The 20,964-nt window shown below is 34.1% G+C and overlaps 1 protein-coding gene across 14 annotated transcripts in view; it reads left to right on the top strand.

The window, feature by feature from the left end:
• Positions 1–20,964, top strand: part of LOC128993328 (basement membrane-specific heparan sulfate proteoglycan core protein-like) — a 357,588-nt gene that overhangs the window by 326,248 nt on the left and 10,376 nt on the right. For 13 of the 14 annotated variants that reach the window (XM_054417150.1, XM_054417154.1, XM_054417151.1 and 10 more), the window contains 15 exons: positions 1,407–1,524; positions 3,877–4,057; positions 5,568–5,807; positions 6,297–6,571; positions 10,062–10,250; positions 11,782–11,948; positions 12,605–12,701; positions 12,804–12,904; positions 13,519–13,681; positions 15,214–15,351; positions 17,515–17,686; positions 18,115–18,212; positions 19,100–19,257; positions 19,833–20,055; positions 20,275–20,457. In XM_054417150.1, the coding sequence (XP_054273125.1) occupies positions 1,407–1,524; positions 3,877–4,057; positions 5,568–5,807; positions 6,297–6,571; positions 10,062–10,250; positions 11,782–11,948; positions 12,605–12,701; positions 12,804–12,904; positions 13,519–13,681; positions 15,214–15,351; positions 17,515–17,686; positions 18,115–18,212; positions 19,100–19,257; positions 19,833–20,055; positions 20,275–20,457 (2,503 nt within the window). The remainder of the gene's footprint in view (positions 1–1,406; positions 1,525–3,876; positions 4,058–5,567; positions 5,808–6,296; positions 6,572–10,061; positions 10,251–11,781; positions 11,949–12,604; positions 12,702–12,803; positions 12,905–13,518; positions 13,682–15,213; positions 15,352–17,514; positions 17,687–18,114; positions 18,213–19,099; positions 19,258–19,832; positions 20,056–20,274; positions 20,458–20,964) is intronic. The other variant, XM_054417149.1, reaches the window with a different exon arrangement.

Genomic DNA, 20,964 nt, shown 5'->3' with positions numbered 1-20,964 from the left:
CTTCCATTTTGGTAAACTTGAACTTCAAAAAACCTTTTGATCATATCGAGGTTTGTTGTCTTCCCAAATTTGTTCGGAGTTTTCACAACAATGTGGGGTCTAGGCTGGTTAAACAACACTTCAATCATCATTGTTTTGTCTAGGAAAGCATCAGAGCTCAATACTTCTTCAAATTTACTGTGTTCTGATATAACTTTGGCCTAAAAGAACAAATTTTAAGAAAATTATGTGGAATAAATTTCTTTACTGAAAAATGATCTTTGGATTTGAATCAATCCTTACCTATTGTATAATGGGTCTTTTTCCTTAAGTTATCTTTAGTAACCATAATTTTCTAGTGTTTTGTGAATACTTTATTTTCATAAAAAACAAGTGTTAAACAGTTTTTTTTTATAATACCCAATACTAAAAAAATTGAAACATAACAACTGCGACTTAGCCATTAGCTACTTTCTGTCTATCTAATGCACTCTTAACCTGTCTAATTTTTTTTTATAAAGAAATTATTTATTTGGATAGATTATAATGAATATTTTATACAGCATATAGTTATGGTTGTCAAATTTCTTACAACAAAAACATTTGTATTAATTGTAACTGTTTAAAGTTATAATAAATAAAATAGCTACTTGTACACTATCCATTGCGAAACTTGATGAATCAATACACTAAATGTTCCTATTTATTTACAAATGTAATCAACTACTCACAGAACTCATCACAGCTAAGAGATAAATAAAATTAAACAGTGTCAACATTGACATCCACATTAAAAATAAGATGTTTTATTGTTTTGTTAATCACTTTTTATCAAGATGCTAATCTATGAAATTGAAATCTGTTGGGTATGATTGTTGTTCTTGCAGCTAAAAAGTACTCATTCACATTTAGAGGTTAAAATAAAATGATAAAGAACGTGGAACCCAAATCTCTACAAAATCTCTCTTCTTTTGTCCGAAATGAGTAGCTATAATTGAATCAATAAAAGTTTGAAGTATATACACTAAACTATTCCAGTCCAAAAGTTACCTAATTAATTAACATTTTTGTATACTGCCCATACTAGTCTATTAATTTTTAGTTTAATTACTTGCTAATGCCCAACGGTAATTTGTCTCCTTTGACGTCCTGCTCGTATTTTACTCCACCTTCCAGTGTCCTTAGATCTTTTTCCTAACTACTAGTCTGCTATCTTAACCTTGGTTACTACCACTCTACGTTATTGGGGTGTAGTCATGGTTAAAGAGAAAATATTGACTAAAAAAGATTCTTACAGTGGAACATCCAAAACTCCTATCAGTCTAATACGGATGCTATTCGCTAACTAAGATTTCACTAAAAATTATTTAACGTTGCTCGTTTAAAATATTACATGCTCTTTATCTAGTTATCGGTTTTGTTTGTAGGTTGACGGAATGATTCTGCGTATAGAGAACGTCCAAGTTAGAGACCGAGGAGTTTACGTGTGCCAAGTTGATGGACCTGGAGGACTCAACAGAATAACCAGCATTCTGGAAGTAGAACGTAAGTATATACCTAGATTTTTAACACTTTGAGCTCGAATGTCCGAAATATCGGATGCAAGATAACCAAACTTCCACTTACGACTATCGATGTGACTATATCAGCTTTGTCACACCAACATTGTTGCTGATGGTGAGTTTATGTTAATAGAAGGTATTTTACATAACAATTAGTAATAAATAAACAAGGTTTTTACTATAATTCATGATTTAAAAGTTTTTACCGTGTTTCAGAATATAGAATCTGATCCGGTACTCGTGTAGTAAAGTCCAATAGATGTACTTGTTATTAGGGGTGTGCGAATAGTGATTTTCAACCTCAAGCCGAGCCGAGCCGAGCTTTTTAAAAAATGTTCGAGCTCGAGCTTTTTCGAGCCGAGCTTTTACTAGCGGAACCTTATCTTAATTATTAAACTTTTTTTCTTAAAAAAGTGCATAATAATAATAATGTTCAGTCAATTTTTAAATAAACACAATGTTATTTTAATATGTTTAAAAACATTGAGAATTGTCAAGACATCAAATAGTAGATAATCACGATAAGAACTGAACTGAACTAAATGAAGATGCAAGAAATAAAAGGATATCGATTGAAGGCCTGAAGAGATATGCAGTGCAGACTGAGACAATCAGATTGTCTTTCATAACAGAACAGCAACGCGACCTTGAATGACGACAAAACAACTAGCAAGTCGATTACATATGTATATTGTAACTACTATGAATATTTAATTCTATTTTGTATAAATAAATACAAAATAAATTTAAAAACACGTGATTATTCTTGTTGTTTTCCATGCACAAAATATTTTTGTTTTATGAATCCTATTAATCAAAAAAGAACATGGTTGGTTCGGATCCAAAAAGGTGGAGAGACAAGTTTTACTTATATATTAAAAAATATATAATTGACATATAGAGGAAATAGACCAAAGCACTAGAATTAATAGAATAACACACAAAGTAAACAAGAAATGAAATGCAGAACACGATGATTTAACACTGTCACTCAATTTTGTTATCTAGAAGGGTCGGCGAACTAATCAATAAATAGCCAAAACCAGTTTCCTCCCCTTCACACAGTCTCACCGCCCCCCTCCCCCCCAATCAGGGTGGCCCAACACTTTGTCCTTGAAACACCCTTGCGTCTGAAACAATAAACCCTTACACCCTCGTTGCTGTTTTGACAACAGGTTTATGAATGTGATCACTATTTTTCATTTCCAGAATTAACTATCAATTATTATTTATTTGCAAGATACAAATAGGAAACTACATCACATTATGGTATTCAATGACCCATGTACTATCAAAAATTAATAACTCATTACTTATTTTTATAATAAAAAGCACTCATTACAGCACGCGCCACTTATTGATATATATATATATATAATCCTCAAAGTAACTGTTACTTTATAAAAAATAAAATAGGTACAAAATTGTGTGGCCAGTCAAACTTTATAGGCCTAAACAAACATTTTATTCTATAAAATACAGATGGTAAATAGGGGTTGGTTTAAAGGAAATAAAATACAAAACATATTAATTAATTATTTTGATAAACATTAGAAAGGTTATGGGATTGATTGAACTAAAATAACCGCAGGGAAACTTATAAGTAGAAAAGTTGTCAAACACAATCTGTTTAATCAGTACATTGTTAGAGAGAGAGAGAAAGGGAGATAGCAGATAAGGAAGTTTGATGATAAGGAGTTTGATAAGGAATCTGAAAAAGTAAACAAACAAGGAACAACGACACGACGATACTCGTTTACAGCCTTATTGTCTCGCCCACTACATTTGCACACGTGACCACTTTTTGTTTCTTCCTTATCTTTCATCCGTCCCAAAATAGAATTCCTGAAATAGTTTGTTGGTATAATCTCCCCTCCCACACAAGGCGCAGTGCTCAGTGCGCACTGTAGGTTGCCACGGCAACCGTGTGTCGTCATAGCGACTTAGCCAATCACGCACTCGTACTGCGTTGCATATTACGATACGAATAATTGTGTTAGAAAGACAACGCGATAGGTGGTAGTTTCCTCAAAATTACGATCGATAATCATTTCATTGCGTCTTGACTGAGCTGAGGTTCGTGCTTATCAAGACACAATTATGAAACGGAGGAGAGTAAATTTAAATGAAAGTTAGTTCCTTATTTATTAATTTAATTTTTATTTGCTAGTTCAATAAGTATTCGGCTCAAACATTTCGAACTTTTTGAAATCACGAGCCGAGCCGAATAGCGTCCTATTCGGCTCGAAAAAGCTCGATGTTCGAATACTCGCACACCCCTACTTGTTATGTAACAAGATTGTAATCCTACGTTTTTTGTTTGTTTTTTTTTCAGGCCGGGAGATTCCAGAGATTGAGCTGTACCCAAGGGCGTCCCAGACTGTCAACGAGGGCGGAAGCGCTTTGTTCCAGTGTCGGGTCACTAAGGGAATTCCGGAACCGACGCTTCACTGGAGCAGAGTGGACGGGACTCCACTGTCTCGCCAGGTGGAACAGCTGCCAGGCGGAGTACTGCGGTGAGAGTGATCAAAGAATCACTGTCCTTACACTAAAGGATGTCCATTTCCATTTATGTAGTTTTTAATTGATTGACTATAATTATGGTACAATACCTCGTCAAGTAATCCAAATGTCGATTGTCAGGTTAACAACCTACATGTTTCGCCGTAAATGCGGCATCGTCAGGGTTACAAAACATCATAAGACATCGATGTCACACGCACACAATAAATACACGAACATGAACATTTAATTAACATTGATAATAGAACCTACTACCTGTCTACTACCTGCGCCGGGACCGTCCGTGTTGTGTGCGTGTGATAGGCTTATCAATTTTAATTAAATGTTCGTGTGTCATGTATTTATTGTGTGCGTGTGACATCGATGTCTTATCATGTTTTGTAGCCCTGAGGATGCCGCATTTACGGCGTAACCTGACAATCGACATTTGGATTACTTGACGAGGTATTGTACCTTAATTATAGTCATAGATAGTAATCCAGGGGCCACCAACATGGAATTTAATTAATTTTTGTGTATCTACACCACAAACATTTCTTAATTTTTTTACTAGTAAAGGTCCAAACCTTGGCCTTGTTACTATTTTATTATGTTCTACCGTCACATCCTATGATGCTAAGCTGGAGTCCAGATTTTTTTACATATTACTTCAGGCTAGGCCTAGAGGGCTGTGGTATTATCACAGCAAAATTCATTGGTGATTAGTAGGATTCAAACCCAGAACTTCAAATACCAAAGCCCTGCACTCTAGACCAGCTTGTTCCCCGGTCTTATCTCTATCTAATGCTAATATTGTGTACATGATGTTCTCAATGGTGCAAATGTCATTATTCTTTAAACAATTTCTGGATCTTATAAATAAAATCAAAGTTTGATGCAAAACCCCAGAATTAAATTCCATATTAAAGAATTGAATAGAAGTATGCATTATATAACATCAACCAAGTTTTTAAGTCAATTGAGTTTCTTAAACGTATAATTTGGTAAAATGCCGAATTCTGTCTACTAATGATATTTTCAGTACTTTTGTTCCAATTTAAATTTGAATCTACATACAAACCAAGAAATTTTGCATCATCATGAACAGCTAAATTTAGGTATCCAAACTCTCTTGCCTGAGCAATACAAAACTTTACCAATTGGGTTTTATCTTGATTCATTTTTAGACTGTTAATGTTGAACCACTGTTCCAGTTCCGATAGGGCTGGTTTAACTTTGAGCAATAATTCTGAATAATTTTTAGATTTGACAACTGCAGTTGTATCGTCGGCATAAAAAATAAGGTTTTTAGAGACATTTTTAGACAAGTCATTTATTTACAAAATAAAGAGTACAGGTCCAAGAATAGAGCATATGAATAGAATTATGAAATGGGGATGCCACCTGGTTGCATATTTAAACCCGAATATGAGTGAAGGATGAGTGTAGAATGTTGTGAAAAAGGCTTTTACTTGAATTGTTAGTATTCCAAAGACAATAACCAACTGGACTGGTCGGTTGCAGGTTCAACTCGGCCACAAGAGCAGATGAAGGCCAGTACCTGTGTACAGCGGACAACCCCGAGGGTAGTGCTACGACCGTAGCCGAGCTGGTCGTCCACTCTATGCCTTTGATCACCATCACCCCGCCGGGTCAGAGCGTGAAGGTGTCGCCGGGTCAACGGTTCAGACTAGACTGTCGTGCCTACGGTCACCCCGCACCCACCGTCGTCTGGTCCAAACACCAACCGGGTCTACAGTTCTAGTCAGTATTGCTTGTGAACCTTGAATTTCCAGTAGTCGTACATAAGTAGGTGAATGTTAATCTTTCCGTTGAGTTGTTAAATTTGTTTGAATATTTATTTGACTCAATATAAGATAAAGTGGGAACTATCAAAGTTTCTTATTCTTATACCGTAACCTTATCTTGGATTTTAAAAACGGCTTATTTCTCCATTATGGATATGAATCTAATAAGCTATGTGAATTATTGAGCAAAGTTTTAAATTTAATTTTTTATTGTCAATCCAACGATTATATTTTGTAAATATGTGAAACTGAAGGAAAGTTGTCCCCAATTTTTTTTATCAAATCTTAGCCAATACAAAACATTTTTTTATTATTTTTATTGTCAGGTATCTAATTAAAAAAATAATCCCAAGCGTAATAAATACAAAAGTGTATCTAGGATGAATGTTTAAACTTGATAAAATTTTGTAACTAACCAACAACTGTACGTATTCATGAATTTCAGTGAGCCCAAGTCTATTACACCGGAAACGGCACAAGGAGCAGTGTACGAGATCAAGGGAGCTACACAGGATGACGAGGGAAGTTACACGTGTACTGCTCGCAATGCCGCTGGGGAGGTAGAGGAGAGGATACATCTCATTGTGAGCGATGAGCAGACGACGAGCGGACCAAGCCGAGGTGACATCCCAAGCACAGGCAGCAGTGGAGTGTACATTCCTGACGACGACTTTACTGTTCCCCTCGGCGGACACGTTACCGCCCGCTGTATAGCACAGGGTAAGGTCTTCATCATTGGCTTCATTGTTACGTTTATATCATTATAATATCAGTATTAGTATGGTTGTGTAAAAATCCGGTTCGGAAGGACCAAAAATGTCCACGTATACTTAGTAGACCAGTGTGAAACAAGACTGAGCTTTAACCCTCGTACAAATGTTATGTAGTTAAGAGTCGGTGCTATTGTAAAGTGTACAGTATTGTAAATAGGTGTGTTGTAAATAGTTTTGATTGTAATATAAGTTGTGTAATTTTTTGTAATATCTGCTCAGTAAGTGTATATACATTTGTAACGGTGGCATTCGAACATGGAAACTTGTATGTAGTTTGTATACTTAAAATGTATTCTTGTCAGTATTAATGAATATTTTCAAAATGGTGAACGCTTTATACTCCTGTAATCTAGTGTTTGAATGCAGTGCAATGTATTACTCAAAACAATAGTGTCGAAACCTAATGGAACGTTTTGTAAGTTTGAGTGACGCAATATTTTTAGTCTATTACTTTTTAAACATGACTGAAACGTGATTAGTTTTCATTTCCTAAATACTATGAGATGTTTTCACCAAAATATAGAGCTTTAATGTAAATGATTTGACAAGCTTCGTGTGAATCGTCTTTCCTGATAATGTACCTCCCAAAAAGCAATAATGTCGTTGTTTGTTTTAAATATTTATTGCTTTGTTACACATAGTATACATTTTGCTATTCTTAGTGTTGGCTAAAAATTTAAAACATATCAACTAGGATAATCTATTGTATATAATCAGTAGTTGTATCAAAGAACTAAAGCAAATATATATAAAAACTAGAGCTTACAAACTAACCTTCCGCTTAGGCTTTGGATGGTAAACAAAGTTGTACGAGTTACTTGGGTTTTACACTTTCCATTCTCAAAACAAATATTTTCATTGGAAATATGAATATATTTATATTGCGTTTTAGGTGCATTAAGCTAGACACTTTTTAAACTTTGAAAAATACTTAGGCATTTAAATTTAAATTTTGAACATCGCTTTGATTTGACAAATTACATTTGTAAAAAAAAACTAGTTCACATTCTTTGGTAAAATAGTAGTAAAACTTTGTCATTTGTTTACCTTCAAAGCTCAGGAAATTCAATAGGTTTTAGTTGCAATAAATTATTTAATGTCTGTGGTTGAATTAGGTATAAAAACCGTAAATGGACATGTTTCACAGTTTACCATTTAAGTCTTGTTAGAAGGACACAAAATTATTTTTTTAGAACGTTAATTAAAATATTAAGTTTAAGTATAATTTATTGGCAGTATTTTTGGCTAAGGGACACAACTATCAATCTTTTTTTCAATCGTTATGGTGTATTTACTGTGTACAATTTGTGATTCACATTATGCAAAAGTTTTCGTTTGCTGCTTCTCACAAGAATATTAATTTTCATCTTTAATAAGTTGTACTTATCATTGACTTTTAGCGAATTTCCCTATAGGGAAGTAGCTATTACCGTAGGTGGCACGGTAAGACCTAGACCCGGGACCGATTTACTTTTTCATTTTGATGTCCCCAGAGGCCAAAAACACTATTCGTTCAAATTTTTATATATGTATATATATATATATATATATATATATAGACTTATATATATATATATATATATATACGTCCGTGAACGCGATAACTTGAGTAATTTTTGTCCGATTTTGATGAAATTTGGTTTAAAGGTGTAAAGCGGGATAAACTTGAATGAGTTCGCGAACCAGCACGATCGGACCATGGGAACGGGGCTTTACAGGGGGTTTTATGGGGTAAAAATTGGTTTTTCTCACTTTTGACCCTCAAAACACAAAATTTCCCGATTTCTCTTTAGATCTTTTTAAAGAGCTTAAAAAAACAAATAATTTAGTATATAAAAGTATTTTTGTTCGATTATTAGTAACGGAGAACATTAAAAAAATTGTAAATTTAAAATTCCCATGTTATTCTTATGGAGAATATTGTCAAATGTTGTAGTTTGCTTGTTTATGAATATATTTTGATCAAACTTGGCAAATTTATTTATTTTGTACTAAGCTATCAATATTTTACTCAAAAACACACTTTATTAGTTTCCTTGTAGCAGCAAACCTAGGTACTCGCTAAACCTAATGTTATTAAAATATATTTAACTGAAAATCAATTCAGACAAATGGAAATTCGCTTAGTCGGCAGGTTTGCTGCAGCGGGGGTATTTTCTTTATCATATCATGGATGCTTGGAGGACTTCTCATAAATGTAAAGGTGGGTGGTACCCCGATTAGAATTTCTCTTTCTCTCTCTTCATTCTCTTAGTTTTTTTCTGCTTCTTATTCTGATTTTGCATTATATTGAGTTGCTTATGGTCTCTCACATCACAGAAGTTTAGTCAAAATTGTCTGGTATTTTTAGAATAACACATTGAGCGCGAGTGACGGGCCGGCCTGCCATGCGCAGTTGGCACACCAAGCGTCTGGCGGGCGCGCCCGTCATGTTAGCATAGCAACAACCATGTTTCAATGTGAGCTACGCAATGGGGAAGGTTGTAATCATTACCGTAGCTTAGAATGTGAGCTTTATTCTGGTGTAGGTTGGTACTAAAATTGCCCGTAAAATCCCGTCTGGCAATGCTTTTGTCCCGTTTTCGGAGATTTTCTCTATTCGAGCCATATTACAAAGACTCTGGTTATTGATCCAGGCAGTGCTGCTACCTTTGGGTGTTTCAGTGAACTACGTCCACTATCGGGGTAACGCAGAACAATCACCACTGGCTGCTCTTTTGTGATTCGTCTTACTGAGATATTTCAATGCCAATAGCAATCGCTGATTCAGTCGGGGTTCCGCCCGGGCCTCGCCGCCATTGGCGAGTGCCTGTTTAAAGGTTTTCAGCGCTCAATGTGATAAGCAATTAAAAAATATATATTCTGATTGCTAAAAACAACCTTATTGTTAAATTTAAATACAGTATTAGTATATTTCAATCAAACAAATTTAATGAGCAAGTTTATCTAAAACATTGACGTTATAAAGAATTATAACTTTTTAAAACCTGACGCCAAAAATATTCCAATATTCAAAACTTCTTTTTTTGACCGTTCATTAAAAAAATATCTGTATTTACTTAATTTCACAAATTATCTATAGATTTTCTAAAATCTTACTGTTATGAATGCATGTGTTTACTTTAGTTTTAATGTATTCTTCTGTTGTATAGCTCCATGTTTACCTTTTCTTATATATGCAAACCATCAAGATGAATTGTGTATCATTCTACTGTCTGTTTGCTTTGAAATAATGCTTTTTGAGAATAAACTGAGTAACTCATTCACATAAAATACATAACTGTACCTTTTTTTAACGTAGAAAGACACAGATATTTTTCAAACACCCTGTATGTTATTGTTTATGTCACAATATACTTTATCCTCTCTACTTTTTTGTTTCCTTATCTGTTTTCCAGCTGTGTGGTTCTGTCTAATCGTACAGTTTTGTTGTGCAGGTCCCCAGCAAATCATTATACAGTGGGTGCGCCGCGACGGACAGCCGCTCAGCCCACAAGCGTATGAGCGCAACGGAGAACTCTACATACGCGACGTGCAGTACTCCGATGCAGGTGATTACTCTTGCCAAGGACTCGACGCTCGCGGCGAACCTCTGTTCACAGCCATCGCACACATCAGAGTAATCGGTGAGTTTGATTTCAAATTTCTTTATTATTGTTTCATTTTGTAGAAGTATAGTTTTAGAATTTTCACAGCATTAATGTTTAAGAACTTATTCTTCTAATAAAATGTATGTATACTTAACAAATATTAGGTGAGGTGAAATGACTGCAGAAACTAATGATTTCTCATGACAGTTTAATGTGGTTCACTATTAGGTGATTGTTTACAACGCTCATATCTTAAGAAACACCTTGACACAAGTTCAATTGAATCATCCTAATGTTTAATTACCGAAGCCATTTTCAACTTGATGATGAGTTGTTTTTCAACTTGTAAAATTATAATGTTGACAACACAAACTTCAGTTACTTCAAACTATATTAAAAATGTTTTATGCTACCCAATTTAAGGAGTTTATTCAAAATATTTTAAACCACTAGCATTTGTTTATTTTTGCTCACAGAAAAGGAACAATACTGTCCTAAAGGTAATGTTTGATACTTAAACATGATATTGTTGTCGTTACTTTGCACCATTTTGGGAAAGTTTTGAACATGCTTAAAAATTAAATTTTTTTCAAAAAGCTAAAATCAACCCATTTTCTTATATTTTCTCTGATTCTTAACTGTTCAGGGTATCAAAACTTTCTCATCTCCTCAGTATTTATTGCACAGTAACCTAACTTAGATTTTCTTATGCACTTTATATTTGATGTATTATTGTTTCTTTTTCTTTGTACTATAATGTTATTTATTTTTTATAATTTTCTGGTCTTCTATCCCAATTAAAATGAGCCCCTTTCTCTATAAAACTATAGTGATGCTGGAAAAAAATACAGAGAAGATTATAAACAAACTTTTTTTAGGATGTTGCACATTTTTTGTTTTTCGTTTTTTCTCTACATATTTGCAAGATCAGTTATAAACTTTGCAAAATTGTTGTGTTTTAATCTGTTGGGAATTTTTACCATCACCCTTTTTTGTGGATCTTGTAAATAGCTCTATGAAATTATTTTTTCTTAGAAATATGATTACTTTTACTGTTCAAATATGTCTAATCCAAACATCATCTTTCCCCATCACTACGATATCTTTTATCACACAATAATTTTACTATTGGACCAATTTAAATTAAAACTAATAGCTTCTCTTTAATTTAGTTCACTTTAATAGTACATAACGTTACTTTTACGTGTTTAGGCACGGTAAAGGGTGACTTTCCAGTTTCCAGCCTATCAATACTGATGGAAAAGTATCTGTTTCTGTGTATTATGAATCATTATATGAATTTTGAGGGAAAGCCACAGGAAAATGGCAGCATCCACTAAGCATTTACTACACTATCTTTCTTTGTCTTCCTTTGTTGTCATCAATCCACGATTTATAGACTAATTTTGGAGCTTCATTGCAAAAACATTAGTCCCCGAGAACGTTAAAAACACAATGAACACCGATTACAAGGGACATATAAGAATTATTTTGTAAACGTAAACAAAACAATCAGTAAGGTTTGTATGGTCTGAGTTTACCACTGATTTTGCTTTACGTTTCTCAGAGCCAATGAAGATCCGACTAGACCCGGAGAGACAGGTGGTGAGACCTGGCGATCACGCGATGATCACGTGTACAGCGACGGGAGAACAACCAATAGACATCAGCTGGCACTCGGCGGACAACCAGCCACTGCCTCGCTCTGTGAGGGTGAGCGGCGGAGTCATTGAGGTAAGAGCCGAGCATTCCTTTTCTCACAGAATTATTATTCCTTCAACTTCAAATGAAAAATCATGATAATTTGTCAAATAGTTGATTCAGAATCTTCGGGAAAAATTCCATTTACGTTTTAATGTACATAGGATCAGCTGAAAGCCTTTGCATAATCTCAGTAAATCATTCTAGTCGGTCATAATGATTTTGAAATTTGAACAAGAAATCAACAGAACACACCAAATCACACAAACATTTAAGTTTACCCTATATTATTTTTTAATCCAGATGGGTGATAAATATACATGGTGTTCCAAAAAGGTGGGGACATATTTTACTTAGTGATTTCTTGGGTCAAAATAAAGAGAAAATGGAGAATAACATTTTTCCAAAATCATTTCGTTAACCAGATATCCGCCTTTTTGTATTTCTTACATAAATATTTTTATCCTGGAATTTTTGCAACCAATCTTTATGAAACTTGATATGTATGTTAAGGTACAAAAGACCCATTTTAGAAAAAAGGGTTCATCTTGATTCAACTTAAAATTTAAAAGTCACTATGTAAATTATGTCCCGACCTTTTTGAACACCCTGTATAAGGGAGCAAGTCTAATCCATGCTTTGGCTTAAAATTGATGTTCAATTGTTAATATTTGATTGTTTGTCAACAGTTTGTAGGAATACGTGAGAGTGATGCTGGAAGATATGTGTGTAAAGCGTCCAACGCTCGAGGAATTCTAGAGGCCACCGCAGATGTTATCGTCAATGGTGAGATTTGCAAATCACTTTAAATCCTACAAGTTTACTATTACATTTGTTTTCCACCCAAATACAAAAATTCTCGTGACAAAATTTGTGAATTTTTTGTAGACAATTCCCGAGTGACATCGGTGAGAGCATTGGACCGGAATCCAACGGCCATGGAGGGATCAAGCATCCAACTACGCTGTGACACATCACAATACCAAGAGGTAACCACAGCTAGTGAATAGACTCAATTTATTTGTAATATGTTATTTTATAAAAATCGGCTGCAAACAACAACTTCTTCAGTTGTTTAAGAAAACATTAGATTTGAGATATGATTAGTTTTAAAATTGGAATACAATTTAATGAATAGCTGTATTTCTGAGCTGAAGTTAAGGCTTGTAAGTACTCTCTAGAGCTCGTGCATTCCCTGGTGAAGCCTGGGGGTAGGGTTGAAGCCCGTACAAAACCGGTCCTGAGCTACTCTAACCACCTACCCCCAGGCTTCACCAGGAAATGCACGAGCTCTACCACTTAAATTTTATGACAATACATCAAACTGTTAAGTCACAAAACTGAATGGTTAAAAATAACTTACATTTTACATAAGATACTATAACCTAATTCAATGAATTAACTGATAGACTGATCATTAGGTGTTGCCTGTCTAATCTCTTGGAAGTATCACAAAACTTATAAAATTCACTAAAAAGTTAAACTGATGTTTAGGTTCACACACTGTATTTCAAACATTAACCATCCCGAACAAACTCGAGATGTACTTTTTAGCGGTTTTATAAGGAGTATAGAGATTCGAAATCTATTTCTCTATTCGTAGATATCATGGACCAGAGATTATCAGCCGTTACCTTCTCGAGCGACGATAGAAGGTCCGATCCTGCGAATTGACAACCTTCAAATGGAGGACGCAGGGCGATACATCTGTCGAACCACAGCGTACGGCTCTACGGCCCAGGACTACATCGATCTGAGAGTAGAACGTGAGTAGGACGCTTGGGGCGAAGCATGACGCCAACGAGAATGATTGCTTGGAAGCATGACGTAGAATATTGCTTGTTGAACAGCCCGGGGGGATGTTATTTTGGAAAATATTTTTGTAAGATCTTCTTTTCTCTGTTGATACTCAAACTTTTTTGTAAGATTCAAATTTTAGTCAATATTTTAATTTATTCAAGGAAAAAAACTTTGAAGTTGTATTGTTTTTACAGTTTGAAATGTTGAATGTCTCGGGGGTTTTTGACAATACTTTTTACTGAAGGCATTAATATTTCTAAAATTAGAATAGTTATTGAAATAATTGTATATATTGGAGCTCAATAATAGTGAAAAGTTATTCCATTGTAAAGTACTTTCAAGATTCAAGTATTTAATATTTTACAACTCTTTTATTGAAACCAAGTACATCAAGAACTTGTTAAATATCAAGCAGGTTAATTTACTTTTTTTTATGAGTTTTAATGTAATACTTAATAGGTAGCCAAAGTTTTAGTGAAAAGTTTACTTTGCAAAAAAAAACTTCTACAAATACCAATGTGGTTCTAAAACCAAATTTGTAGAATTTATTTATTTTTCTAAGATTTACAGCAAAATATAAATATAAAAAGTACTAAAATCTAATTTTATCTGAAGATATCCTACAGCAAAGAAATAGATAAATTTATGATTTAAAACGCTATAGAATTTTGACCTTATTTGGGGTAACCCTTTGGTCAATAGCATTAACAAATTAAAATCTTTCTAACACTTTACTTTTTGCATTAAGTGCTCGTAGTGTGAACCACGATACCTAGAATAACAACGGCAAAGGACATCATTATGCACAATAGAGTACCTACAGGTCACTAAGTAAGGAAGTCACTGAATATTCCCTGATTTCAATTTAAAACTAATCCGATCAATTAATTTTTATTTGGGGACAAAAATAAGTAGTTGAACAATTTTCATATTTTCATCTATCAAAATTAGAAGGAAAAATTGAAAAAAGATCAGATAGCATATAAATTATGTATTTAGTCATAAACATAAAATTCTTTGAAGAATCAACACACTTTCATATTTTATTTTGTTATCAACTTGTGGCTTACAAAGTTTAAATAATATTGTTTCTTTTTAAGAGTGTGTAACAGTCTTTGGAACCATGCATTTGCCAGTCTACAGGGGCCTTGAAGGCCCGAACTTGAAATGTAAAAAAAATGGGTAAGCCGACTCTTCTAAACTGTTTCCCAATTCAACAAAATCAGTACATATTTTCAAAGACTTCAACCCGGTCACTGTGAAAGTCATTGATTTTTTAGAAGAAAACCCTTTAGACATGTAGATAAGTGATTGGTTCATCGTACCTATCAAAAACATCTAATAACAACTAAAATGGTACAATAATAGGTGAATTAGGTTGTACAACTACTATTATTTCACTTTTCACTTTGACCTGATCAAAACAAGTCCTTTGCCGTCTATTCTAAGTAGAGTGGTGCACGTATTGATTTGGTTTGATTGATTTGCTGCCTGCCAGAGAGCCCGTGCTCGCCAGACGAGCAAACATGTAAGAATCGCATGCCGCTGTGCATCCCTCTGATTAGAGTGTGCGACGGACGAGCAGACTGTTCCGACGGCTCGGACGAGGCTTCATGTCAGATACGACCTGGACGTGGTTGGTTTGGATTTGGATAACAGTTACTTGTAAAACCCCTTGCACATGGGCACTATAGTGGTCGCCAGTGATTAAGTGGTAAATTGTTAGTACGATAGAGGCGAGGTTATCAGCACCACCAGTTCAGATTAGTGGGGCGCAAATTAGTGGGGTTTGAATGAGCGGGACTTGTATTGTGTACTGCATCGCACAGAAGTAAACGGGAAAATAATTGGCTGCTACTATTGTGCTATGTACAAGGGAAAGAATTGTTATGCTGAGAGATTATTTAAAAAATCATAATTTACTCCCATAGGAAGTATTAAAACTAAAACAATAAGTGAAGATTTGTCTTATTTTGTAGGCTTTATAGAACTGATAAAATTTATTAAGTGCTTACACATTTTCATTTTTAAATGAAATTTATTTTTTTTAAGCAGTTCAAAATATTTAGTAGGCCTACTTAGAATTTATTTACAACTGAACTTCTTCCCTTTAGCTTATAAATTTGTATGTGATTTTTACATGATTAAACGTATGAAATAAAATAAAATAAACATTTTAACTTTTTATTCAAAATATCCATCAACTTAAATTTAAAATGTTGTTTTATTAAATTTTTTTCATTAAAAGAAATTTGTGTTGAAAATGTATGTTTTTATGTTCAAAATTATGTTTAAAGTCGGGACCACATAAGTTTGCAGTTGGTGGCAGCCAATCACAAGACAAGGCTCGTGCCCACATCGCCCATTGACAACACAAATTAAAATATACAAAGCAATATTTTCAAATCAGCTGGTACTATTAGATTTGGCAACACCGCACCGTTCTCATTGGTTCATTCAACAAAACCATATGGTAAATTGGCTCCTCCCTCAACCGCAAACTTATGTGGTCCCGACTTTAGTAGACAAATACTGCAAAAACTAAATTGCAATTAATTCACATCACTCAATTTTTAAATAATTAACATCTTAGTGGTATCATATCATGATCACTGTTAATAACTATCTCTCCTATTCTCTTCTATTCTAATCAGTTCCTGATATAAAAATCCTGTAAATAACTCTAAAAATGTGCAGCTTAAACATTTTCTTTTCTTATTTGTTATAGCATTATCTGTTGATTTTTCTCTACTCCTTTCTCGTTTTCATATAATAAAAATATCATTTCTGATCAATTAAAACTAGTCTATTAGTGTGTTCTATGTGCCATACTTTTAGCCAGGACGTCACAGAATTCTTCTATAGGTATGATTCCACCAATTTGGATTATATTTACTTAAAATCCATGCATGAATTTATCACCTTATATTATTTTTAATTGCATGATTATATAACTTATGGAGTGTATGGGGAAATTTTACCCTTGGAGTTGGTCGAATAATGGTTTTATTTAAAAGGTGCAATTTCAGCCTTAAACTTATTGTGGCTGGATAATTCAAGTACAGTAATTGTGACTAAATTGCCAATTCACTGTAAACGATGTTAAAATAGTTATTACAACTTGTTCAGTGTCTACATCTACAGTAAAACTCTTAAAAACCAACTCTATAACCAACTCCAAGTATCTGCATGATTAATAACCAGTAAAGCAATTTTTAACCAATCTAAATTGTGGTTGTGGACCTAATAATATAAAATGTTTCACTAAATTGCATGGGGAAAATGTTGGTTTCTTTTTCATGTTATTTTGTTTCAGATGTAAATAATCTTTGTGCAATTATAATGGTCATTGTACTCACCACTTTCATATGTGATGAAACTCTTAAGATGCGTCACTGTAGCAATTCTCCATCTCTATGTTTTATCCTTAACAAATCATCAGTTAACATAGTTTCAAATTGTACTCCTGTAAAATGAAAATTACATAAACGCATATTTGTGACTACCAATTCACTTAATCTTTTTAATGTTTCCTACGCGTTCATAACACAGTTCAATTACTGTATTTCTCTTTGGATATCATTGTGGTCAAAATAATATTTTACATAATTGTGTGTTTCTATTTCAAATAATAATATAACGTCAACTAATTTTATCTACAGTTCCTGAACCTAACTTGTAAATCAACACATCAATATTTCATTCTAAATAATTAACTTTATAAAAAGTTTATACTTTGTAACAATTAATGTAAATATTGTCAAGATTTTTAGATAAACATATGTTGTCACTTTGGCAGGTTTGAATGAGGTTGAGCTGCAAATCGAGGCAAGCAAGCGAGAGGTGCATTATGGAGATACAGTTGACTTAAGATGTACTGTGCTCGGACCGTCCAACGTCAAGCAATATTGGTCTCTTAGTGACGGACGAAGTCTGCCTTCCAATGCTCGGCAGAGCGGCCAAGTACTTAGGTAACATAAAAAAACTATCAAATTTAAAGTACCTGTGATTTAGCCAAACAATCCTGTATTGCAGTGTGTGTGTTACTAACGCTCATAAGAGAAAGCGGTGCTAAAATGTCAAGTCAGAGGATTAAGTAAAAAGTTTTCGGTGTTGTGCAATTCAGTATTTGTGTCCTATATTGATTTCTATCTATCAAAACACAGTTTTCCACCCCCTTAATTTAGCTTTACCAAGAAAAGATTATTTCAGTTACGGTACCAACAATATAGAATATAACAAATCTTTAATCTAGTGAACTATGTTGATTGTTTTCTTTTTTTTTTTTGTCAACGATTGACTAAATGTAAGGTACACCATTGTCTGAATAAAGTAAGGAGTGAACTGAACTTTTATATTTTGTGTTCAGATGTCTTCAAATATTTTTCTATCTTTTCAGAATAACCCAAGCTACATCTGAGAACAACGGAACGTACAGATGTACTGCTTATCTAAACAACAACCGTTACGACAAGGACTATTCACTCTCTGTATTTGGTAAGTACTTTATTTGGTGGAGAGATTTAAGTTGTCTTCCCAAGCACAATCAGAAGACTAAATGTATAGAATTAAAAGTGAGAATTTAGTGAGTCGGTGGCTCAGTTGGTAGCGTCGCGGACTTTGGGCCCAAGGCAGCGATGTCGTAGGTTCAGATCCTGGTCACTGCCACTAAATTTTATCAGTACAGTTCACCTTTGTACTGTACCGGCTCACTCCTTGCTTTACAGTAAACGTTAGCAACTGCACGGGCGGTTAGTCTATGTGGACGGGCATTTGCAAGGTTAAAAGAGGCTGCCAACCTCTTTAAAAAAAAGTGAAAACTAAATTTATCATTTATTTGAACATACTTTTAGTCTTTCTATGGCTAATTATGTATTTGTTTAATATTAATTATAAGTGTTAAAACAAAGGTGAAAACTAAATTTACCATTCATTTGAACATAATCGTAGACTTTTGATATCTTAACTCAATATGTACATATTTAAGTATATTGTGTTAGAACAATCTTTGAGGGATATTAATTTTTAAGTTTGAACTAAGATTGTATGATTATTTTACATGCTCCTGCTTCAATTGAATTTGGTAAGTTAATACAAATTAATTGTAAATATTATTGTAACAATTTAGTATCTTACACTTAACTGCTGGAGAAGCTACTTAATCCAAGAGTTCTTTTTGTTGACTAACCTCAGTTCAGGTCCACTTTAAACCAATTTATAACAAATTCACCATTCACAGATCTGGTTATAGATTTTAAAGATGAGTTTTTTGCAAACACAAACCTCATCTCATCAATTTACCAGCAGATTCTTCAGTCACATAGCTCATCTTAAACTGTTTGATCTTGCATACATTGAATTAAGTCAATTTGATTTGTGTGTAGATGATCGGCCGACCCACGATGCCGCCTCAGCCGAGACAGTGACAGCTAATTACGGACAGACAGTGGACCTTGTGTGTAACATTGATCTGGAGGGTCCCATCACTCACACCTGGACCAAGCATGGAGGCGTGTTGCCGTCAAACGCTCAGATATCTGGGGTTAGTATACTATTACATCCACTCATAATCCATTATAAAGGTTTGTTTTAGAATGATGGGATATTTCAAACAAGGTGACAAGGTTATTTTATTTTAAAGTTTTACAATTGCCACTTAAACTAGCGAGGAATATCAAACTCATTATTCTCGTACCTAAGTTTTAGATGCTACCCAGTAGACCTTTCAAACTTTTGATAGCAACATACTTTTTGCCAACATCACACCTTTTGCTGGCAACATACCTTTTGCTATCAGTACACATTTTTCAAGCAAGACCTACATATTCTCTCCTTCCTGTCCCATAGTAGGCTATATTTACAACACTAATAACATCAAGTTCTCTATGCTTGATGAACAAAATTGACTTGGAGTAATCTTTAAGTTTACTTATCCAATGACCTAGGCGATTTAATAAGACCTCTCACATATTTAGTGTTTTGAGGATCAGCTGAGTAACTTATAAATAACCACATAGCTGATGTAATGGCTGATTAGACGACAGGGAAATTAAAAGTAGTTGCCTTTCTAACTAATTGCTCTGTGTATAATACCCTGGTTGTCTTGTCTACTTGCAGAAACACCTGACCATCCCGTCAGTGACATACAAGGATGCAGGACTCTACATCTGTACGGCCAGCAATGGCAACATCACCGTAGACATTCCCATGATCACCCTGGTTCACGGTGCTGTGCCGTTCTTTGCTCAGGCGCCCAACTCTTACCTGGCGCTGCCGACGCTACCCAACACCTACCTTTCCGTTAGCCTGGAGATCACGTTCAAACCGGAGAATCCTAATGGTAAGTGGTTAGGTCTACTTTGAATGTTAAATATCGATATTAATTAAGCTTTTTAATTTTCATTTATTAAAATTATTTTTCACCAATCACCACAGTGCCTTTTTCTGTATTCTTTGTAGATTAGAAAGTCATTTACAGAAAGGGACCGATAAAGTCATCTGTAGTAAAAGTATTATTTTCATTATTATCACGCTGATTTTTTGTTTTATTGTTTGACAGGTCTGATCCTGTACAACGGTCAACACCCAGATGGTAAAGGCGATTTCATCTCGTTCGGTTTACGAGACGGAATTCCTGAGTTCCGGTTTGACGTCGGTTCTGGACCAGGAATCATCCAAGGCTCTCAGAAACTGTCTCTCGGAGAGTGGCACACTGTGCAACTGAGTCGGTTCAAGAAAGATGGTCAGTTGAACTTCAGACTGTAGTAGATAAGCTGTAGGACTGTATTTTGGTAGATAACTCTCATTGTAAATTTTAAACCCTTGAATAACTGTCTAAAGATAAAAAAAATTTATGTTTAATATTTTTGTAGGCAATTGTTTATATTATTTATATTTATCTATGTAGTTTGACATTTCGCACAAACCAAAAACTATTTTTGTCAATTTATGAAATAAAATAAAATGAAAAATGAAATGAAAAATTCTTTATTTTACCAGGCAAAGTTAGGGCCACATGGCTCTTACACTTAACCTGACAAACTTAAATATAAATAAATAAAAATACAATGAAATTTCTTAATCTAATATAAATATACATATTTAACACATCAAGAACACGTTAAGCAAAAATTAAATTTATTTAACTAATTTACTAATTTTTAAAAAATTCTATAATTCTCTAATTTAAAGTCTGTCTTGCAACTACAGAAACATAATCATCTTCAACCACCCTACCAGCAACAGCTTT

The sequence above is a fragment of the Macrosteles quadrilineatus genome, unplaced genomic scaffold (genome assembly GCF_028750875.1).
Source record: "Macrosteles quadrilineatus isolate MER2022 unplaced genomic scaffold, UCM_ALF_1.0 Scaffold_4__1_contigs__length_99947679, whole genome shotgun sequence".
Classification (NCBI taxonomy): Eukaryota; Metazoa; Arthropoda; class Insecta; order Hemiptera; family Cicadellidae; genus Macrosteles; species Macrosteles quadrilineatus.
This window is presented reverse-complemented; position numbering and strand designations above follow the sequence as displayed.